The sequence below is a fragment of the Megalops cyprinoides genome, chromosome 2 (assembly GCF_013368585.1).
Source record: "Megalops cyprinoides isolate fMegCyp1 chromosome 2, fMegCyp1.pri, whole genome shotgun sequence".
Taxonomy (NCBI): domain Eukaryota; kingdom Metazoa; phylum Chordata; class Actinopteri; order Elopiformes; family Megalopidae; genus Megalops; species Megalops cyprinoides.
Genome location: NC_050584.1, coordinates 44,872,784 through 44,898,005, shown reverse-complemented (window position 1 = coordinate 44,898,005; position 25,222 = coordinate 44,872,784). Strand labels below are relative to the sequence as shown.

Here is a 25,222-nt window from a genome sequence, read left to right as displayed (position 1 = left end):
GGCACTTGTTCAGGCAATTTGCTCTTTACATTTTTCCTTTTAAATTAGAAACATATCAATAATATTGCCCTCACTCTTTTTTCAAGGGGCAGTTTCTATTTCTGTTTAGTTACCTTGTCAAATTTATATACAAACAGTAGCATTTTCATGGTACACATGAATCATAATCATAATCAATTTCAAATTTTTACAGAAGATATGCAAATGAGATGTAAAATGATGACCATTGGTCCAATTGGAATTCATTTTGGCACATGCATTTCACAGTAGAGCTGAACGTATCTTCAGATTTCACAGTGGCATGTTAAGAAACAAGGTTGGTACATGCCATTTCACATGACCTATTTTGGCACTTAAATTGTAGCCCTTAAATTGTTTAACATATTGACAACAAGCTTTGACTTAATTGCTCTTTAGAAGTTCCTTTTCAAAAGCTATTCATAGACATAGCTTCCATGAGCCAAACAACTCAGACATGAAAACACTGGTATATGCAGATATGTGAGTCCATGTAATAAATGTCTTGGTATTAATAAAATAATCATTTTCCCACTTTTAAAAAGCTGTAGTTCAAGCACTGTAAATGCAATCGATGTCAAATGGATGCAATGGATGTCAAAGTGATATTTACCAGTAATTCCGTCCATACCGTCATTCACAGTGTTTAATCCAGTAACATGATACACCTAAATGACAACTACTCAAGAACTCAATATTGAACAGCCAATCTGTATGACTCATCAGTCATAACAATTAAATATACTTTGCCCTGATGTTATTTTTTATTGGTCATCAATTCTTCAACAGTTTTTAACTTATATATGCTTGTAGAGAAGCTGGCCGATACTTCTCTCATAAATGAGTAAAAAAGAACAAAAGGTTAAAACAAACAATGATTTATTTCAAAACCAAACAACAAAACAAAGAAACCAGCCTATGCAAGCCAACAGCAGGGACAAAGTGAACCTCCCTCCTGCTCTGCAGCCACACCTGTATTTAGTCAGGCCTCAATCAGTAAGGTGTGGCTCGTTATCCAATAAGCTGGTTCCCCAAACAAATTGTTTATTAATACACAATTGACAATTAGCACTTAGGGAGAGATGGTGATCCTTCACAATGTTTCATAATATATTTTTGTCCTGGATTGCTCTCTAACAATGTCACATATTCTCAGATTTTGACCCGCTATAAGCAGGAAAGCGCATGCATTATGCGTAAAAAGATACAACGAAAGGTATTGTAATGTTGAGCTGTATTGACTCCAGTTCTTACATACCATCCATCTGTTGTTAGTCCTAGAGTGTGGTGGCAGCTCCTATCTCTGCTCTGTTTGATCCAGGCCTGCTTCTCTTCCTCCCCTGGGCCGAGGCAACACAGGACAATGCCCTGTGCTGCGGCTCAGCTGCATCAGCCCAATGAGGCGTGCCCCGATAATGACCACTCATATAAATAATCACAGGCCAATAAAACCAGCGGAAATGTCACCAATGACAAGTTCAAGGCCCAGGGATTATTAGTTTAACCTTTTGCATCGAACGGGGGAAAAAAGCAGGAGAAAGAACTGATGGCTGAATATATAAGGGCTGGTTCTGTATCTGAGCTGATTACACAGAGCGGTTAGAGAAGCTCAAGAAAAGGAGACTGGGTTACTTTTTGAACAGTTTCCTCTTGTGAGCTATCAATCATTTCTAGTAAATGCCAACATATTTCAAATGAAACTGAATCCAACGTTTGGCAAACTCAAATGGCTATTGTTTGCGGATGGATTTGTTTTGCAAGGATGGCTGCCATTTTGAGTTCTGCGATTTAATCTTCTGAAACACATGCAATCGATGAGTGCATGCTGACGTGCAGATTTCCTTGGTCTCATCCTGTTTGTGCAACAGGATAGGGAGAGACACACACTGAGCCATTAAAGTGTCCTGCTATAAAACCCAGCCACATGCATTAGCGAAAAGCACACACTACTATTTCAGACAGGGCTGTGGGCAATATGGAAGCAACTGTCAGGAATTCAGGAACAGGAAATAAAGACAGCAGTATATGCAGCATATATGATTGAATGGCCATGTGATCATGCAATATTAAAACAACAGACTCAAACAGTATAGATACCCAAATAGACAAAATATACAAATAGGAATATTACAGTATGCCCTACTACTAGCAAGGCACACAACTTTGACATTCAGTGTGGTTGTTTATCAGGAGACATGATAAGATGCTTTTAACTGCTGGACCAAGCCGGTAGCTCAGGAATGCTGCAGAATATCTTTCTATATATACTTATGTAAAGATTCTCAAGAGCTTTCCAAAACCCCCGTTATAGTCTCCAACAAAATCGACCAGTCAAAAGCCTGTTGTGACGCTCACCTAATCTCTCACACAGGCGTTTCTTGTGCTGAAGTTATCACAGCCTTTTTATTGCTCTGGCCTGAGTCCTCACCGCTTAGTTCACATTGTAATCTGTCCTATCCCTACTATAGAATTCCTGGTGAAAGGGCAGAGGAAGCCTGAATGCTTTCTGAGCTACACATCAGCATTCACCAGGACTCACACTCTCAACACAACCTGCAACTTAATAGTCAGTGCCAGCACGCCACACAACAGGTAGAAACAGAATTATGATGAAACCTGTTTGCATTTCCAGTCCAAAGTATACCTAACTGCAATTAATCATAAATGTTTTGGAAAAAATCAAAATCAACTTTAAAAAGAATAGCAGGCAAAGAGTTTGGTTAGACAAAGGAGAAGGTCTTTGCTAGTTGGTAGAAAATTAATTAACACAAGGGTTGCAATGTCATGTCATATTTATTTTTAATAGCTTTTTGGCAACTTTGTTTTCATGAATATTATTTACCCCCCACACCCCCAAGGAATACTGATACTCATATGATATTTTTTGCCGCATGCACTTTAAGGGACATTGTTTGGTCTCCTTGCAAGTGCTTTCAGGCCTAATAAGCACTGGAATGCATAACACATTTTACATTCACTGATTCAGGGTCAATGTTTATGGGTGGTGGCAGAAATCTTGCTGCCCTGTAATTTTTGCCAGTCTCAAATTTTAAAGAAGAATAATGTCTTAGGAGGTGCCTAGTTTAAACATAGAAAACACAAAACAGACTGCAGCATTAGCATATCCCAAGGGAATTAAATACTGTGAAACTGTCTATCAATTTTGAACTGAATCATGGTTAAACCATATTTTGTTATTTCAGAATCCAAGGCAGTGACAGTGTAGTTTAGAGTCAAGCACAGTAGCTTGCACATCCCTGAATCTTATAAGAAGATGGTATCTTCCCAGTCATGATTTATGTATCCATCCAAGGATGTGCAAGCCAGTTAGGCAACAAAGTGACCCTGCATGTGGCACCCAATGCAAAGGAGGCCTGACCTCATTATATTCTCTAGGTAGGTAATAAAGCTGAACAAAAAAGTGAAAATTCATCATGCCTGTGAGAACAGTAAACCAGAGCAGGTTTGAGGGGATAGATTATGTGTGCCTCTCAGCTAACATCTCTTGAACACAAAGAAAGACACAGGAAACCAGACAACTATCTTCGCAACATCATTAATTCATTCTCCCGGAGTATGGAGAAGCCACGTGAAAAGGTTATAAAAGTTGGACACTTAAGCTATATGGGCAATAAACTAAATTCAACACCACTATCTTTGTACGATAAACCGCTGAGATATTGCTGGTTTAAGGTAATATTACATTAAAATGTAACAATAAATAAGAGCCTGTGAACTAACATGACCTCACCAAGTGAAACATTGCTGAAACCACAGAGCATCTGACCTATCCTAGTGACTACAGACCTCTTTGTTGAACACTGAAGCCTTGTTAAAACTAAGCATTGGAGTCTCGAAGAGAGAACTGGGGATGGGAGTCCTATGGATGCCAGTGGTTAATGTTTTCCAGTTTGCCAGAGAATGGCATTGAATGAGCATCTTGGTCAAAAGCCACTGGCTTAATGCCACTGTCTATGTTTGAGGAAAGCAATATCGCCTCACATAGCTCAGGCTTTCAGTGCACCCACTAAACCTAAGGCAGACATGCTGAAGTTGATGACAAGGGATTCATCTCTGGTGACCCCTCTATGCCACATTCAGTGAGCAGCATTGTGCAAAAAGGACACATCAAGGGAATAAAAACATTGTGAAAGTAAATTGTCAGCTTTCATTTCAGCTCTAACAGTGGCTGTCTTTCTCACACATATCTCTGATCGCTCTGTTGTATAAATTAAGTTTTATTGAAAGAGAGCCCGATACACTTTAAGTGCTGCAACACAACAAACTAAAAAGTACTTGCATCTTTGCTCTTATATAGGGACAGTAGGTCTGATCAAACATGGTTGGTGCTGTATACAAAGCCATGCTGAGATCAACATCTTTTTGTGCTATGTTTCTATAAACCTGGTCTTCAAAGAATTTCTTCACAAAACTGTTCAGTCAGCTGAAAGAATGCTGTTAGTTTCTATGGAGACCACCCCTGCGATACCCAGAAAATGGCATCTGTACTATAAAAAAACAACAGAATAACAAGTGGAAATATGATTGAGCACTCTAAAACTCACTGTTTTTTTTAGTGAACTGTGGTGTTGAAAGCAAAACTGAAATAGATCAAAATAATTAGAGTGATTTTATTTTTGACAGAGAAAAGTGAAATTTAGGTAATCCAATAACATATTTCATTATCATAACTTTAATTAATTTACAGTGTGCTTTGTTGAAAATAAACAGAGTTGATCTCAAGTGCTCTTTTAAATAAGGGGAGCTAATAATCCTGAGCCTAGTCTGTTACTGTGAGCAGTGAGGGAAATCAGAGAGGAAAGTCTCTACAGCACCCCAGCCTGGCTCCTCATGCCTGGTGCCCTAGGGCGGGCAGCAGGGGTGGGGTGGGGGGGATTTGCTCTCAGAGGCAGTCACAGCCGTGCCATGTCACAGCCAGCATGGCACCACCCAGTACCCATGTGGCATATAACGGGTGACACGGGAAAACTAGGGCAGACTACTCTGGGGCCAGGAGTCTTCTTAGCGATGTCTGTACAGCCAATCTGTTAATTAGGAAAATCCTGTCAACAGCAACCCATAACAGCACAACCTGTGCACTGCCGTACTTTAACCTCCTTCAAAATATAAGCCTTATGTGTACCAATGGTTAATAAAACTAAATTTTATCATAGCACTTGTGAACACTCTAAGATATAATCTGAACAGTCCTGACAACATGCAACCTCTCCCCTTATGAATGCAACTGGGAGCCGAAGGAGAATGAGAGCAGGGACAGAGGAACTTGTCTTGGGAATCAGGAGAGAGACTACAGTGAACAGTCTTAATTACAGGAATGCAAGGGAGAATGAAAACGAGGGTGAGAGGAAGAGGGAGGGAGAGAGAGAGGGAGAGTAAGACAAAGACGAGGGGGTTCTAAATGCAAGCTGTTCTGTAACTGGAGTACCAGCAGAGATGCTCCACTCTCCCCAAAGTTACTCCAGGAATCTCAATGAGAGGTCCAGCCCATATCAAATAACAGATGGTTTTCTATTAGTGGCAAGAATAGCCACAGCCCCCTTTGGTACATACAGTCTTTAAAGCTCTATCCATTCTTGCAGATGCAAGGTACATAATTAGTTGACACTGATCAGGCTTGCCTTATAGAAAATTTCATTCTGTGTTCTGTGTGCAAACCTTAATTCAGGGCAGAAATAAAATGCACAAAATATGAGCTGGACACAGCATTTCACTGCAAATCCGAAATGAATTGATTCTCTTATGCGTGCCATCTTTTTTGCCCGTCTCCTTTACATGGACTAAATTACATGAGGCTTTATTTCCTCACCTCATCACTCTGCTCTCCCACTCTGAGGAAAGTGCTAATGATGCCTTTGACCTGAGCCTCTCCTGTTTGCCCAGTTACTGCCAGAGTCCCACACCCACCAACTTTCCCCCTAAACTGGAACAGTCCCCACCTAGTGCACTCAGCTCTGAAAATGCCAGCTGTGACACATGGGCACAGATGTCACATGGGCACTTTGAAACGGGCACAGTGAAGCCAAGTGAACCCAGCCCATAGTGGAATATACAAAAATGGATTCATAAAGATGTTATTGCATGCTATATTCTCGGAAGGTTGAGCAGTTATGATTGGAGACAATTCTAGAGAGCAGCAGGTTCTGGCATTCATTAGGCTAGAAATCACAGTGTGCAAGATGGAATGCATTTTACTAAGTCTAATAGGTGCTGTAGCAAATGCATAGAGAAGAGACTTGTGTTTTTTTTCTTTTGATTTAACCATTTTCCAAAAAATCATCTTGTATGAACTCAAGGACAGGACAATGTAATGACAAGGAGTTCATAATAAAGCTATGACAAGATGGTTCTATCCTCTGCACACACACCAGTCACCCACAGTCAGTGGCCCACACAGCCATGTTGGAACAGCCCATTTCTGTCAACACACCAGAAAATGAAAGCCAGCTCTGAGTCTCCTCACATGCACACCCACCACTCAGACATCCAGCGCCTCTAATACCGTTATCTCCCCACTAATTCAGCGGTACGCAAAATGCACACCGCTGCAAAAAATGGACTCATGACTCCTATTTGCAGTAGGATATTTTTCTCACACTGAAGAAAGCATACTCAGTCTGAACCACATATGTGCCTTAAAAAAAAGCATCACGGCAACCATCGCTTCGCCATATATACGCTATGCTACACAAATCCAAAAGGACACATTTCAGTAACGATCAATAATAGATGATAATATACAAGGTAGTCTAATTATTTTATGTTTTTACTGACTGGGCACTGTGCGATCTCCAGCTAGTGCCAGGCTCCTTCACTCCCGCTATAGCTCCTATGTCTTTCTCTCATAGGCAAACCAATCACGTCCCCTTCATGTTAGACAACCTCCGTTAAGTGATGGACTCCTTGCGGTAATACTATGCACATGGCAGACTCAGCTTCAGGACATTGCGCGCTCAAATACGACCGCAATTTCAACTTTGAAATAACCATTGTGGGGAAATCATTTGATAAAATATACCTCAAAATGCATGCAGTGTATGAATGTATTGAGCTAGCAATGAATGATTCGATTTATTTTCCAAGAAAATAAACGTTTGAGCTGATTGGTAAATATTAAAAGGCAAACACATGCACAGGGATGCTCACCCATTTTTACATTTGTTGTAAGCATAATAATTCATATCAGTAAACACGCTCAAAAAGGACCATAATGATGTAAAACAAAGCACGTGAAAGGTAAGAGCTACTTACTCCATGGTTTCACCACTCTGTTAGAATTGGACAGCGTCTGTTGCTTGAAGTCTCTTTCTGATATGTTGATATTGATATGTTTCTTTTTAAAATCAGTTCTAAAACCGTATCCTACTACCAGCAATGTATCTCCCCGGTCCCCTCCCCTTCTGTCTTAGCGGTGAAATAGAGAAATTGCTAATGTTCCTCCCCTGTCTCTTATTATTCGTGGGGAGCGCCGCTCGCCCCGGCTGATTTGACAGGCTGCAACCCTTGATCAGCGAGCGAAATAGAGGTTGGTGTGTGTGCATGTGATGGCAGACAGCTCTTAGGCTCTCGCTCTCCGCATCCCAGCCCTCGCCTGTACCCCTCCTATTTTCCAAATGTCTTTTGTTTGCCACTCGTCAGTGATTTTGAGTTCTACAGTGCAATGCAATGCCTTTGGTTCCCCGCCGCCTGGGTGAGGTGACAGAGGAACGTACGCCCCCTCCTGGATACACACAAGCGCTGGCGTGGGAGGTATCGGAGAATGGGAAAACGAAAACAGGACGAGGTTAGGTAGCTCACATATTGGTGGATTGAGGGATAAGGTAAGCGATACGGCTGCAGGACATCTGGGAATACCACTGGTTTACGATGCCTAACACCCCCCCCCCCCCCCCCCCCCCCGCCCCGTGACCCAACCAGAATAGTTGCTCAGCAACTACAATATTCATTATTTCTGTATTTGCGTGTGACATTTTGACCGCAATTTTCTCACCTCTTTGACTCCGTACAATACTTTCTGTTATGTTGTGTTTTTACTGTGCATACGCTGGAACGCATCGTGTAGGCTTCAGTTCAATGGTCAAAGGTAGTACAGCCAAGATGATACATAAAGTGTTAGAGTAACTTCAGTTGGACGGATATAGAAAGAAACTTTGAAAACTGACAGCTATATAACCAACGATGTCGATTGTACATATATATTTTATACAGAATGATGCACGAAATTCGATTGGGTGTAAAGACAATAAATGCCACTCCAGTCGCTATGTTTGCTTCATAGGGGTGGGTAATAGAAAGGCTTAATATAATTAGACTACAGACACAACAAATTCACAATGCAAGTTACATGCACGTGATGGCTACATGGTGATGCACGCTTCAGATTAAACACCCTTCCTGGCCGTGCTGTTGTTTGTAATCACATCCTTTGCAATGTGGAAATGTGTGAACAAAACCAGAACAGATTCATAGTTATAGATAGATTGAGAAGCTGATAAATAAATGGACACACCCATACAGACATGAAATGGCTATAAATAAATATAGAAATGAAACCAAGGAATGTTTTTGGAATGGTCTGGGCTTTGCTTGCTTTTTTCCATCAAAAACAAGTGGTGTGTTGCGTTACTCAGCGTACCCCTCCTCAAGAGTCCTATATTTCACTTCGAGAAGGAACCCCAAACAGGGTGTGGTACAGGGTGTGGTGGCTCTTTAAAGGGTTGTAACATACCAGCAGTCTCTATTAAAATCTCTCATCAAGCCATTGAATTAAGTGTTGTTCCTGCAGCCTCTGTTCCACAGAGTCGCTAAAGGGAGTTGTCCCCCTGTTGGTGCAGTTGTGCACTGGTCTCCATGCTCACCCTTCATTCCAGTGAACGGGAGTATAACTAGGCAGTAACCTGCTGTGGTTCAAGTGGGTTCACAGTTTTAATTGTTTTAATGTGTACGCTAGAAATTCACTTTTCTCATCATTGGTGGCAGTGGGCAGGGTTGCAGTGGGTCAGGGTGGCAGTGTAGCATAGTGGTAAGGTGCCACAAGGTAGATGTTCAAACAGCGGAATGTTATTAAAAGTGTGAAACAATTGTGGTAGCTCCACTGCTGTCTCCATGCACAGTATCAGTTTCTAAGAGGCTGCTAGTTCACGCCATGTGAGAAACGACTTGGTGACAAACACTCAAGTGTCGTCTGCTCATGACTCATCTGGCTCATTTGAAATGGCCAGTCCATTTATGCTGTAAGCACAAAGTTGCAAATTTGGTCATTTTACCATGATCTTTTTGCCATTCAGGAACACTGAAGTCAAGACAATGTAGAAGAAAATCTTTCTGCTTTAAATCTGTTAACCACTGGGTGTGAGATGGGCATAGTTTTGGTTTTCCCTACGTGTTTTTTTCTAACATTTTTCTGATTGTTTGAGTGTGGATGAGAAGGTGAGGTGAGAAACGGTATCAGGTTGGTGTGGATCTCTCTGATATATATAGTGTCTAAAAGTAAGGCAAAGGACACAAAGTGCTTTTTCTTGCATTTTCCTTTATGGTCCAGGCACTGTGAGGGGGATACGTCAATACAATGCCTACTGTATTAAGTACTGGAATATTCTGTAGATTTTAATAACTTTAAACTATCAATGTAGTGTAATGTAAAAATGTAATGTAAAACTATCGCAATCTGTGTCTTGCTGAAGTAACTAATAACAGTCAAATTTCTTTCATCTGTTCATCTGATGTGGACCAGACCTTTGGACTAAAACTACACAAGGTCAAGAAAGACAAAGCAGTGTAAGTAGTGAATTGATCAATCTGCATTTGTACAGCACCTTTCATGGACCTCAAAGTTCCTTACAGTGAGGAGGAAGGGCTCACCTCAGTCACCCACTGGATAATGCATGGCAGCCATTTTGCTGCAGAATACTCAACACACATCAGCTGAGGAAGAGAATGGCAATGGGGATGGGGAAGATTAGATGGTCTTTATGAGGGAGCCAGACTGTGATTTTAATGTCTCAGACTGCACCTCATACAGCACAGTATCTCCGTCACTACTCCCGGGTGTAGGTTGTCTCTTTGGTTGAGACGCATGTCTTTTCCCTACTGGCCCACCATTCCCACTTCCAGCACAACTGAATTTCCCCAGGTCTTCTGTTCCCTAATCAAACCCAGCCAGAGTTTTCCATTAGGCAGAAAGAAGTTGCAAATTGGAATGTTTGCTTAGTAAGTACTCCAAGAGTGAACATAGCAGAGAAGAGATGTTGCGCCATTAGCTTCTCACCTCATCTTGTGATTTTTTTTTTAATAAATCACAGTTATGTAATTGACAGAGCACACCCAAAGCCTTAAGTTTCATTTTATTCAAACATGTGTTAGGAAATGTGGTGAAACCCAAAATTTAAAGGCTGGTGTATGCACTGTGAGAGTTCACCTCAGATTGGTGTTTGTATTGTAGATTTTTTTCAGATGGAAGAGAGAAACAAACAAAGAATGAAAGAAAGACTATTTAAAAAGGTACATTTTGACTGTTCTTATTCTAAGGCAGCAAAATCCCACACATTCATGTAATACTGACTATTAAACAACGGAGACAGAGTACAGTATGTATTTTGGTCCTGTTACATTGTGGATTTCTTGCTCTAGAGCCAATTTTGTGCCACAGGCAAACCCAGCCCTCATTAACTGTATGTATTATATCCTGCTCTATCATTAGTGCGGACATCAAACAAACATTTCCTCAGATGCCCCCATATTTATGTAGAGATCATTATTTACATATACTTTGACATTTATCTGTTTGATATATTTTTTTCTACAACCAGAGGAAGATGACATCATCCTGAAGTTTAGTTCTGACGTCTGATTTTTGTGACAAATAATGTTGAATGGAACATCCCTGTTTCTGTACCAATTGAAACAAGTGACTTTTGAGTGGAAATAATGCAAAGCAAGCTAGCCCCCACCTTAAATACCTCATTCGCCCTGTAGATGGGGTATGTGTCGCACCATTGCTGTGCTGAAATCCTCAGGGGAATGATACTGTGGCCACAATCTTAAATTGATTCCACACAACAGGAAATATCACAGTCAAGAATGCAGAACAATACAGACTTGCCCTGTGTCCTGTCATATAAAAATCACAGTGTATTCATAGCAAATGCAATAACCCCAGAACGATTTGACAGACAGTGCTCACAAAAATGCCTACTGATCATAGTGAGTGTACCTGTAGTTTTCTTTTTATTCATCAGACTTTTAACAATATAATTGGGTGGGGTTTCTGTTTTGTTGGGGTGGGGTCATAGGGGTTTTGTTTTCTGTCATGTTTTGTGAATGAATTGTGTCTCCCCCTTTGTAAATCAATGCAAAGTAGTGTGATGTGATGTCCAAATAAAGTGGGGTTAAAACTTAAAAACTATTAACAATATTTGATTTCCCCAGCAACATTTCTCTGGAAATTTAAGGTGTAATTACTTCGCAATCCAAACTCTCAAACACTGCACTGTGAAGAAATTAACGTTAATGCTTCAGTATGAGAATCATTCAAATAATTGCCATTCTTCATGTTTTTTTTATTATCATATATATATATATATATATATATATATATATATACACACACACACACACACACATATATATATATATATATATGGCTGTTCTGACTAGCCCTACCTCAAAGATCCAGGGACAGCCTATATCCGGCCTATGTGATGCTGTCAGCTACTGTGATAATGACAAACGCTACGGCACAGAGCAGCAGCCCCATGTATCGCCTCACTCTGCCACATTAATGATCTTGTCAAAGCCATCTCTCTCTCTGTGGGGCAGGATGGAAATCAACTTATGAGGCTGTGCCATGGACACACACTGTGACCAAGCAGCTCAAAGGATCAAAGACCGATCACAAGGTTTCCCCTCCTTGTCTGGATGTGTCACAGTGCCAGGATTTTCAGCATAGGTGACAGTTATAGTGAAATTTTCCCCTTAGTTTGCTGAGGAGCTCAGGGTCAAAGCTGCATGCGAGCGTTTTCATTGTCTCGGTGTCTGATTGAGGTGCAGAGGCCCTATGTGTCTCATTTCAGGACTGTAGTGCATTTTGTTCAGACAAATATAGTGGCAGAGCTCTCCCCATGTGTTCATTACATCAGTATGCTAAAACATCCTGAATTGTCTTTAGTAGGTTAGCAAACAATTTTGCTGGGTAGCATTGTTGCTGGCTACAGGAGAATGCCATGAACCGTAAAAAGCTGTTAACAGAAATTGAAATATTTTCACTGAATAAAATGTACATTTGAATATTTAACCCAATGCGCATAGCTGCAGGGCATTTTGATTTTAATGTGTTCTATGTGCCACATTAATAGAGGCATGACTATATATTCCCTGAGACAAAGGTCACATTCTTCAGTAGCAGCTCTCAGAATTCCCTCCATCCTCCACACCCACCACCCTTGGCCCATCCCTCCTGCAGATCCTCTAACAGCTTGCACACAGCTCCCAAGTAAGCATGGCAGTTGCCGTGGTAACTTGACACGTCTCCATTTGCTCTGATCAATAGGAATGTTAGCGCCAGGCTCTGGAATACAGCCAGAGTTCCAGTGGACGGAGGGGGGCTACCTCATCCAGACACAAAGGAAAGGAGCAGGGGTCTTAACGGAGAGAGGAGAGATAAGGGAGGGGATCTGGATTTTTTTTGCCTTCAAATTCCTCCTGGAACTGTGTCATTTTCCATTTTAGGGAGAGCATAACCAGTGTTTGCGCCAGGTGGAGATATTCCGCAGTATTGATTCAACTAGAGCTCTAATGCACATTTAGGAGTCCTTACAGAAGTGTATAGATGACCTCTGTTTGCATTTTCATTTCACACCATTCTTCCAATCTCTAATTGACCCGTAATTGTTGTATGAAGAGATAATATCAGCATTTGCGGGAAATATCGAACACAATATTCACGAATAAGACACTAACAAACTGTTCCTAAAGACTGCCAAGAAAATAAGAAGGGTATTGTATTTGCCAGAATGTTTGATCTTCCAAACATTGGTGAGTCAGTCTAGAGACAGAAATAGAGTACTCCACCCTTGAAATGTCTGTTCACCCCTTTTTTTAATTAAAAGCTGACTAAAATCTAGATAGATTATGCCATATGAGTTTTTGATCCCCATCAGTCAACGAGATGAAATGAGAAATCATCATAGCATTATAAGCAGGGAGAAAGCCTCAGGAAGAACAAAGCCAAAGGGTTTATTTATACTGAGATCCTAATCGTTTGGAAGTAAAGATGTGAACTTCTGTGTCACGATTAAATTCCAAATATCAATGTTTGATGATAAGAGAGGTCAGACAGGAAGGAGTCACCTGATTGAAAATGTGAAGATGTATCTAAGGATTTTTGAAAATATGCACAAAAAGGAGTGTCATTTTAGTGTCTATACTGCCTCGTCCGAACAACAGGAGGGCCCAATCAGAGTAAATCAGAGGTAAAAGTACTCATTCATGCAGACATTGATTAAATATCCAAGACTATTTCCCTAGATAAGGCTTTTTGTCAGCAGGGTAAGAAAAACATTTCATATCAATTATCCATGGTGAGGCACAGTCACCTACTGATGAATATTCATCACACATAAGCAGAGCTAGATGTGTCCCACTTCAGGGCATACTCTGGGGTACACCAGTGAGTGTCTATCACACCTCCAAGGTCAAAATTACTACAATTATCCCGCTACAAAACACCCACTGGCAGCTAACTGTGCGCTAGAAAAGTTTGCTATGTTATTTTCCCATTTTGTGTTCAAGCAAGGTAATAAGTAGAAGTTTAATAGTTATCAGCTAAGACTTTCCAAGCCCATATGGAATATATTTTACCATTTCACGCCTGGTCCCACCCCAGCTCAAGCAGCCTGTCTCAGATCAGCATCAGAAGAATGGTCATTTCCTGCAGTTAGCCATCTAGCCAGTTGGGCCCACCATGTTGTCTGGCACATAGACAGCAGATGGAAATAGATGGGAGTAAAAGAGAGAAATGACCAAAGGGAGAGAATCACAGAGGGATGAAAATGACCAAAAATCGACGAAAAGAAAATTTTTCCTGAGTTTGTGAAATAAAGACCATGACTATGAAGTGGTCTGAGTATGAAGTGAAGACAGGAGTATGAACTTTGATGGAAGGCTGAAATAATGCTCAGGTTTTCAGCACTACAGTAAAACCACAGAAAAGAACATATCTGCACTGACAACACAAAAGCATACAGCTGCCTTGCAAATTTGTTCGAGACACCAATCAAATCTTGCTGTTTATTTCCATTCGTTTGTTTTTTTAATTAATTATGCCTTCATGAATAAAAAGATACATTTTGACAAATATTTTATTATTAATGTATACACAGTTTAATTAGAACTGAATTTTAAAATTTATTTTTGTTCTGTTCCCATCAAGCATTTAGTTCAAATAAAAATAAAAAATTTCATTGAATGATGTTATTAACTGTAGAAGATAATGCATATCTGTACTTTACTGACCTATATAAATAATGTCATGCAAATAAATAGTGTATTTCACAGCAAAGACTGTCCTCTTTTAGGTACAATTATGTGCTAGTATATTTCAATTAGAGTAGAAAATAAATTTAATTTATTGGAGTTTTCATTACAAGTGACATACTGACATATTTAAATGGTTTGCTTGGTGTTCCCATTTGCAATTCCCTTTAGAGTCTGAATAATTAAAGATGGCTGGCATTGGCACTGGCATTGTATGACTGTTTTTTCTGTGACAATAGACTTGAGAGAGGAAAATAAAACATTTTACTTAAATATTTGTAGCAGAAATTTCAAATATTTTGATTTTGCATGAAGTTGTAATTATAAAAAAGCATAAATTTTTTTTTTTTTTTTTTAATTCAGAGCTCTTCACTTGCTATTTGAGTGAGTAATATATAGTATAACTCTCTACTACATCTATATGATGTAAACTAATGTTGAGATGCACCTCTGGAGAGAGAGGTTTAGCAAAAGAATTATAAATTTTGAAATACTTATAACTGATTAAATACTGCACTCTAGAGTGATCCAGCAAAGAATGTAAAAAATGAACACATCACCTTCATGCAGATCTTAAGCAGCTTTGAAATACATCCTACTAAATCTGTTAAGGTAGATTTTACATGAAATGCTGCCAGCAAAGAAGTACAAAAAACCATAACCTGTTCATTTAAATGGGCCAGATCACTGAAAAAGTCTATTTTTCATGATATGCCATCTCTGTGGAGATCCCAGCCAGCTTAAGAAAACATTTCCACAAATTATGTTGCAAATGGTTTGCTGCAGAGCCCAAAGGCAGGAAAGGTTTATCTCCACAAAGTTCTCGCACAGCCTTATTCTAAACATTATTTTTGTTCTATCTTCCAGAAGCCTAAGAAGAAATATAAATTTGTATACCCTGCTCTCTTGAGTGGGACATTTCTGTTTTGTAGAAATTATTGTGAAACTCTCAAGTCTCAAGAAGAAGATAATGTTTTCAAGTGGCTAAATGAAATCAAACCTCTCTCTCTCTCTCTCTCTCTCTCTCTGTCTGTACATACATATATATATGGGGGGAAAATAACAGTACTCTGCATTCTGCAGCTCAGATCAATTGATCTCCTACAACCACAAACTTTCAAACACAGGTATCACAGAAAAGTGTGGTTAAGTAATCAGACAGTGTGAGGAGCTGTATAGGGTATTTACATAATAACATAATGCTGATGCAGTACAACTGAACAACAGACAACTGGCCTTTGCTGGGCACCAGCATATGGCAGACTTTTTTCTCAGCAGGAAGCTGTCCATGGCTAAAACCTCTCAGTTACATTGAGCCAAGTGACACTATTGTAGGGTACCGACAACGTGCCTGTCTGACTGCCGGATCACTGCTGTAACTTCAGCAAGGAGCCAGAGGAGAAATCCCTGTCTGGGCAAAGCGGGCACACTCTTCACTCTTGGCCACATATGAATGAAGTTCCATCCAGCAGAAGCATTCACTGAGACTAAGGATGCCCACTGACAGCAGTCCACACTGAACTGCCTCTACAAAATGACAGTGGAGAACCAGTTTCCAAAGGCAAGGCATACTTAGATGTTTGTCAAGGACTCCATTGTTTATTCTCATCGCTCACTCTGTGTTTATTTTTTCTATATGCATGTTGGCCATTTTGTACAGTAAGAGTCCAATCAAAAAAAACTACCCCAGTGAGAAAACAGCTTTGAAATCTGCCAGAAGCTATTGCACCTTAAGATCAAAGAGGCCAGAGACCCAATTAAACCTTTTTAAAAATTGATTAGTGTGAACAAACTGCTTAAGCATCACAGTACTTATATTGAGGAAAAGAAAAAAAAAAACATTAGCCTCAAAGTGAACAAATCCTGGCCAGAAGGAAAAATTCATCCTGTTATGGATCATAATATTTTTTCAAATACTGAAAAAATAATAACTCAGCCTGTTTTGGCTGCTGTCTGAAGTTACAAATCCATCACTGCAGTGCATATAAATGGTCACTCTTCATGATTGTGGTATGAAATTGTTCAATCTGTTTAAAGGGGATCAAGATATATTTCTGTACCTTTCTTTAAAATAATTTGAAAAATTAAAAATTGACAACCAGTATATTGTAGGTGATGACATCCACATGTCTTCTGTGGTCTGAGAGTGTCTTATTTTCTCACAATAGACACTTTATGTGTGGTTGCCTGTCCATTTTCAAGTAAAGGCATGAAACTGCAGCTGTGACCAACATTTTCTGACTGATTGTTTTGAAAGAAAAAAGTATAGAAAATAAAACTTAGAAGGAGCTGTAAAGGAAGAGAAATATGCCACTCTGTGGCAGCAGTATGACAGGTTCTCAGACATGTTCATGGGAAACAGTCGTCATGGGACTAACTGCTGGCTATGTCAGCCTCTAACTAAAACTGATTGGTGTCGTCTCAACACCCCTTCAAATGACAAATTCTCTCAGGGACGGTGAGAGAATGAACACCCTTGACATTGACTTGCCTTAATTATTTATTTAGTCAGTGAAAAAAAACTTGTTAATCCCAATGAGAACAATCTCTGTGTCGCTTCTCCACTGGGCTTGTTGGCACCAGCTGCCACGTATATTAGATTAAAGCAGACATTCACTAGTTACAGCAGCATCTGTTGCTTCTGTCTCATCCAAGGCTGAAGCCGGGAGAGGAGCGGAAGAGAAAGGAGTTGGCTTTAGTCATGCCAGCAGGCAGGAGAAATGAAATGCCCAGAGGTGTAAACATGCAGATATCTGAGTGGGAGGCGAAAAAAAGGAAAGAGAACGCTTGCATCATGACAGAATGGAAAAGGATTTCTTTAGGTCCTTCAAATTCCTCTTCTGAATACATGTTAAATAAAATGAAATCATTTGCATTTCTTTTGCCTGAGGAGTGAGATGGACATACTGTGGAGAACATCTGACATTAAAGCAGTAACTCACTCCCTGTCAACTAGAGCCTGCCATGCCTGCCATGTCTTGTTGTTACTTCCTATGTACCCCGCTGTCACCTGCGAGTGAGCAGGAGTGTGCACCTAATGTATCATGACTAAATGTACCATTTAGAAATGAAGAATTAAATTTGGGGAAGACTTTTTTTTTACTACTCATAGGCAGTGCTTAAAGTTCTGAAATGATACAGTGTGTTGTAGCATTAGTCAAAAGCTATGTTGGACTAAATTTCCATGACCAGTATTCTAGTTATGTGCTTAAGGAAGTGTTTTGTATTTTTAATATAGTTGTCCAAATGCATTATAAGCTTTGATGTGAGTTCTGAGCCCTAGAATGTGCCTCTGTTTCAGAATTGTAAGAATATTTTTCACATCAATATACCATAAAATTACTAAAAGAGTACTTAGCAAAAGATACTGTATATAGGATGCAACATAAGAATATGAAGCTATTATAAAATTCACAGACGGGTGTGCCCTGGATAAAGTCATTATTATAATATGCAAATATTATAATATTTGCATAATAATATGCAAATATATAATTTTTATATCACATATTTTGTTGCTGGATGCATTTAAATGAGCTTTTGTGCTCATTGTGCTATTGTGAACTCAACGCAGTCCAGTTTAGGTGTTCGTCTCATACTTCTTGGATGCTTTGAGAGAAAAACCTCAAGCCTGAATATCAAGATTAATCATTTATTACCTTTCTGCACTCAGAAATGGAGTCAATACGCCTCCTCCCTCCCAGCATTCAACTTTTGTTGTTGGTTGTACTTCAGTGCAGTATGTAGTTTCAACACTGGAAGAAATAATTGAATCATCAGCCATAGAAACGTTTTTTATTAAAAGCTGCCCACTAGGATCAACATGAGTTTCAGGCAGTGTTCACTTTACATAGTATTGTATGTAGCTGAACTTGCTAAAAACAGGACTTAAAATGAAATCCTTTAGACTTAAAACATCTCTATGAAAAGAGCTTGAAGCATACAAAAATTACACATTTGTTACTCACACATACAAAGTACTTATGCTCTATAAGTCAGTAGGGACAAATTACTCTGCCAAAAAATATGACATTCAAGATATTGATATCAAAATGAAATCAAAATATGGTTTGGATCTGGCAACACCTTAAGTTCTCTGATTAATCGCTAACGTACATCGTACTACATACAAGAATGGGCATTGCTCATGAAAGTCATTGCTTTTTGTAGGGGCTCCGGTGTTTTACCCCACACCAAATTCAATAATTAAAAATATACACCTGGCGGCTTAATAGTCAGAATTATATTTTCAAAATTATGAGTATTTGAGATGTGTGCTTTCTCATTGTCTATAAAACACCTTAAATCTATGTAATGTTTCTACACATCACCATTTCCTGACACAGCAGCAACACCTGACAAACTCAGCAGAGAGAGAGAGAGAGAGAGAGAGAGACAATGGACAGAGCAGAGGGTCGAATAAAGTGTGAGATGGAACATAAAATTTTGACTATTTAATTGCACAGAAAAATCAAGCTACTATACTGAAATCACAGTCCATTAAATACACAAAGACAAGCTGATTGGTTCAATTCTTCAAGATAATTGCGACAAAAGTTGTCAGCACTGGTGCCTTTGGGTTCTAGCACTGACAGCTTTTAATGCCATGCAAAAAACACATGTAGGCTTACAGAGATAAATGTGAGGTTAATTTCAAAATACCAAAAATGAGCTGAACATTTATTATTATTCCATTTTAGGTTTTTTTGTGAAATGGTACCAAACAAACATATAGATGGCATATTTGTCTCATTGCATGACCTCTACCCCCTCTCTTTGCTTTCCCCTTCCTCTCTCTCTCTCACTCTCTTTCTCGCTGCTCATTAAAATGATAAATTGCTTCACACTCCAGGCGCACATTGCTCAGCTACAGTCACCATGGCAACAGCCAGTGCTGCACTCGCCTTGGAGAAAATAAATAAATAAATAAATAAATAGACATATATTACGAATAATACTGTCAAGTTCGCCTCTGTTTCTGCAGATTCAGTTGCAGGGTAAGAGAGGACAGACCCAGAACCTGACGGAGGAAACATGAATAGGTGGAAACAATCAAAAGACCAACAGCACTGGCTTGGCCTTAATGTGTCTGCTGTTAGAATCACACACCGGGCGGAGCTCTTTGGAGAGGGATTAAGGCCCCAAGACTCCCATTGCACAGCAGTATGAGTTGCTCCAGGTTTTCATCATCCGCGGGCTTTCGCTGCCGGCTGTGACCAGGGAATGAATCATTTATTTATTCCTCGTTGTTTTAGATGCATTCGCGGGCTTTTGGTGAGACATGGGAAACCCACATCTAATTATTGACTGCCTGCTTTGTCAGCGTCATGCAATCATGATAGACAATTTCGAACTACACATTGTTTCAGAAAGAAACCCCCTTTTAACCAATTTGTGCGGACCAAATATGTTCAGGTCAGACCTTGGGGTTGCAAATGAAGACTAGATGACCTGATGGCCTTTTGAGATTAGAAGTCCAGGCAGCCCCAGTTTCTCTATCAGTGTTCAATAATCTGAAATAATCAGGAGAGAGAAAAAGCAGAGGTCAGATCCTGGATCAGGCCTAGTTCTGTAGACACTCCCATTACATGGACCCAATGTATATGCCATCCTTAGGTCCTCTTCTCACTAACTGTTACAGGTTCACCCCACCTCTCCTTGTTAAGCCTAGACGAGGATGGAAAAGCTGGATGTTCTTCCTTTGAGTATCCTTTCTGTAGTGCTAAGGGGATTGATTTTCACAGTCTTCCAGGTCTGTATCTAGCACCCCTACCTACCATCTCTAATCAATTAAAACACCAACACTTTGCGAGTAAATTTGTCCTGTAATAAATAACATAACAGCTTTTCTGCTGTACTGGCCATTGGCTAATTCATTGAGGCAGGCAGTATCCTCAGTATTCACAAAAGTCAATTTTTCTGATCTGAATGAGATCAAGTGATTCCAACCGTTCTAATATAACAATATAATATATAATGCAAATGTCAGTAATTCTTTTATTTATTACCCTTCTTCTGTTTTCCAGCTTTCCTTGCATATGTTGCACATTGTGGATAAGAACCCTTGAATCACTTTGAATCAAGTCACAACAACCATAAGTGGAATAATTTATATTATAAGAGTAATAGCTTTCATCTTTCAGATGATCTAAGAGCACAAGTGAAGGCTGAAGGGAATACAACTAAGGAAAAGTGGCCAAAAGGTGGTTTTTCAACATTAACACTAGTAGAAAAGGCTGCTGATCCAACCACTGCAGCCACACACACTATGTGCTGATCTCACAAACAGATGCACTAGTTAGTTTGGCCTAATAATTGTCACCACATTTTGTGTGTTTCAAAGCTCTGCAAGCCTAAGGCACTATGAAAGCAATGTGAAAGTTATAAAGAGAATCATCTATGAGTCTCCCTGAAAATGCACAGGAAATTGTTTGCTCCAGTGCTCCAGTCACTCTTCACACCGGTCCACAGTAATACAGAATGATGATGAGTTATGCATGGCTGAGTGTGATATGTACAGTATGTTATTCTGTATATGTGAGTGAGAGAGAGAACTTGTGTTCTTGGTTCACATCTCCAGGGCCCTGCATCAGCATCAGCACCATCGCCTTGGCAACAGCATAATGAGGCCCCAGGTGTGAGGCACCAATGTTCCGTCTCCAGCTCCAAAAAAAACCAACAGGCAGTACTGCTGCAAACATTCTGGTCAATTTCAATATTAGTTATAGGACTCAAAGCCCCTGTATTTACATTTACACTGCATTTGAAGTCAGGCTACTGTTAATTCAGTCTTGGCTCCAAAAACAAAACAAAACAAAAAAATATATTAGTAATACCAATTGCTGCTTATCAGTTTGAGAGTTGAGTGTTTATGTTATTCATGGTATGAGAATGGTACAAGGAAATGTTAAGATGAAAAACAATGACATTGCACAAAATGCCATCTAGGAAATAATGACAGGTTATGCAATTCCAGCCGTCTATGTGATGGTTGTAAGACATGCCTGGAGCCAGGGCTGAAATTGAATGCGGACAGCAGGACTCAGCCTGAAATAACCCTTGCTGGATAGTATCCAGAATTCATATGAGGAGTGAAATATATGCAGTAGGCGGTCCAAGCAGAAGCATGATTTAGATACATAATAAACCACCAGTCTCAGACAACTTCAAGGCAACTTCAGTCTCCTGAGACTTTACTGTACTGGATGTGGGCATGCACCTTTTGAAGGGAAATGAGCTAGAAACTGTTCGGAAGAAAGACACTGTTTAGCCTTGTTTCTGCACCTGGAAACCACACTCACACCCTCAGTGACATTCTTGGATTGATACTGAGTGATGCTTAATGCTCTGTTGCACAAAAGACACCTCTCAGTCACACAGTGATAAAGATTTCCAGCTGGCACTCAGTTCAGGATTTGTTCAGTTTAAGACTAAAGTGGATTGAAACAAAAGAGGCTTTTTAAATACTGTGAATACCCTGCTGGAATGGCTGGCATGCTTTTGGGAGAAAGTGAAATGTAGTCAGTGCTGAAGGGCTGAACTGGCAAATGCTTTTTTCCAAGTGAGTGATGACTTGGCTCTAACTCCCAATCCAAAGTTCACCTGCAACAAGGAATTTATGACAGCCATTTTGACTTTACAGTCTTTCCATACCAGAGTCTGTACCAATCAAACATGGGGCGGATCCCATAAGCATTAATGGGGGCACACATGCTGTATCATATCCTTTATTAATGAAACCTGTGTCCTCTCATCAGGGATGAGTACACAATATGTGTTCAAAGCCATTACATATAGTGGTCATTTTTCAGATTCAATGGTGATGTGCTCCATGTCCATCTTCTCCTGTGCTTGTATCAAAATGGAGTAAGATGGGTCACGGGGTAGGTCTGGTCATGAGCAGTGTTAATCTTTCCAGACAATGACACAGAAATAGGACTAGATTGCCTAGCAGTAAATGAGTGACGCAATGGCAGCAAGACCTTGTGGAGAACACCAATGACTATGATGACACAATATTTACAAATCCAGAGTTGGCTTACTACCATCATGATAACATTATGTGATTCTGGGTATGGGTAAATCACACCTATCATAAGCAAATTGTCACAGGTGATCTGTGGCCGGCCAGGTAAGCAGGGTCACTCATGATCTGACGACCTTCACCAGTTTTAGGTTTGAGTGCCTGCTCAGTCCACTTCAGATCATTCCTATTGGACTGGGCCAATGAATACTTTCCCTCCATGTCATCTAGAAATTGAGGGGTACCACTGAGCCGCAGCTGGGGAGTTCAAGAGTGCTTCAGGCTTTAGCTATACCAGGCCTGTTAATTTCTCAATAGCTCTTACTTGCGCTAATTGGACAAATTAAGCCCTCCTCTCAAGAAGCACCAATTTTCTTGTCTGTGTTCCTTAAATTAAGTATGTCTTCTAGGCTATCTGCAACCAATGAGAATGACAAACAGAGATAAAACAGGATTTATGTGATGTGAGACCTTGTTTACAAAGTGAAACATACCTAAACCAACATGTTTGGCTTCATAAATAAAATATGTATTCAATTTATACAGACTAGGAATTTATTTAGAAACTTATTTAGAAAAAAGTTTTGTGTATATTGGCATTGGGTGGCGGCTGAAGGATCAAGTGTATTTATAAATGACGGAAATTCAATGTAATATCAGATTTAAAAGTCCAAACCTCACATAGGTGTGTTTTTAAAAGACACAGGGAAATATAAAATAGATCATTTTGGTAGGTTTTAAGTGCTTGAAGGGTTTTCTGCCAATGAACACTTTGACAAGTAGCCAAAGCACAGTTCTTTGTACCTCCGCTTTTATGGTTAGTCTTGAATGTCATGGCTGTGAATTATATTTTATTGAACTGATAAAGATATTTGAAGTACTGACTGAAATTACACACAGGAAATCAGAATAATCCAATTACTACAAAAAATCCACACAATGCTCATTAAAATATTTACAGAAATACTTACCAGTAGATCAACATCTTTCACAGGGTGAAACAAAATCTGATCTCATCTGATCCCGTTTTTAAACCTCTCCATTATGGGTTCATGACTCTAGGCATTTCTTGGGAGGCATAAGCCATTATAGGTCAGATACAGTGCATGTTGGTGGAGGTAAAACTGAGCCATGACAATTTTGCAGTTAAGGTCAGTCATTTCACTTTTGTTAAATATTTGTGAAGTCACAACTGGAAGAGGAATTCTTGTTTCAAAATAATAACTGACTATCATTTCCATTTTGACATTTCCCAAGGTAAATTCTTCAAGCAGGTGGGCTACCAATCTCAAACACTTGGCAGACAATGAGCCATTATTATTGTATGCATATGGTTTAGGGTGTGTTTATTTCTAATCAAAGAGAATGTTGAAAGTACAGTATCATGCTGTTATTTTTTTATAACAATTACAGCAAGAGAAGGAGCTTCTTTGACAAGGTTGCTATGTTCATTCCCATAAGAATATCACAAATTAATTATTAATCTTTCAGCAAATGATTTCCAATAATTATGTTTTTCTCCAGCAATTTGTCCCCCACAACACTCCTACCCCTCTGTCATGATCAGTCCTCCAAACTCTTTCAACCACTTGTGTCACTATGGAAGCTGGTTCTCTGATGCATTAGTAATAAACAATACAGCTAATTAGGCTAGCTCATGGTTAGTGCTCAGAATATATGCAGGGTGGTGTGTATGTGTGTGTGTGTGTGTGGGGGGGGGGGGGGTTAGTGGTAGATAAACATGGGACAATGATTTCAGATTATTTGACCCGTCTTTGAAAGAGCAATCCTGTTTGTTCGGCAGATGAATTACATAAAAAATAAAAAAGTAGTGTTACTCCTGTAGAGAGTATACTTCCCATGAGGTAGGCAAATGGAGACCCTAATAAATGAAACCAGCAAAAAAGCAAAGAGGAACCCAACATTTCTCTGACAAACCACTGTCCACAAGAATTTTGAAGAATGTAACACATATCAAGCAGACAGTTAAAATGCCCTGACACAATGCTGGCACCTGTCTAGCCTTTACATGGTTGCCAACCTTTCAGGATCAGTTTATTCTGTGATATACTGAAGAGCAAGGGGATCCTCATGTCAGAGTAATATTAACTTGTGTTCAGATCATAGCTTTTAATAATTGTAAAATATCCAAGACATACTCTATGGGGATTCTCTATGACTCACTCATAGAGTATCCCCATAGAGAGCTTAAATATTTACTTTTTGAGCATGAATTTGAAGGTCTCTGGATCGTAACATTTATTACACATAATATTTGATATATGTGCATATACAGCATATGCTGTATACTACATATAAAGGTGTTTCATATATTTATTGATTTATTAACCGTTTTCACTATCTTGTTTTACTCATTTGAAAGGATTTTTAAATAATTCAATAATTGACTAACATCAGTGTAACTTTCATACGACAGCTTGCCTTGATGTGCTTATACAAGCATGTGTAAACCAAACATGAGGGTGGTGGCATACTGTTATGGGGGGACCAAGTTTCATGTAAAAGTGATGGTGAGCTGTCCAGCATTAATGACATTATTGATGTGGTTTGAGAATCCAAGTGGGATTATGTTAGGCCATCTGATCTCATGCTACAGGCATGCTACACTCA

The 25,222-nt window shown here is 39.6% G+C and overlaps 1 protein-coding gene across 2 annotated transcripts in view; it reads right to left on the bottom strand.

The window, feature by feature from the left end:
- Window positions 1-7,653, bottom strand: part of palm1a (paralemmin 1a) — a 35,704-nt gene extending 28,051 nt beyond the window's left edge. For both annotated transcript variants that reach the window (XM_036520921.1, XM_036520922.1), the window contains exon 1: window positions 7,288-7,653. In XM_036520921.1, coding sequence (XP_036376814.1) covers window positions 7,288-7,292 — 5 coding nt within the window. In that variant the 5' untranslated portion in view covers window positions 7,293-7,653. The remainder of the gene's footprint in view (window positions 1-7,287) is intronic.
- Between the last annotated feature and the right edge of the window lie 17,569 nt (window positions 7,654-25,222).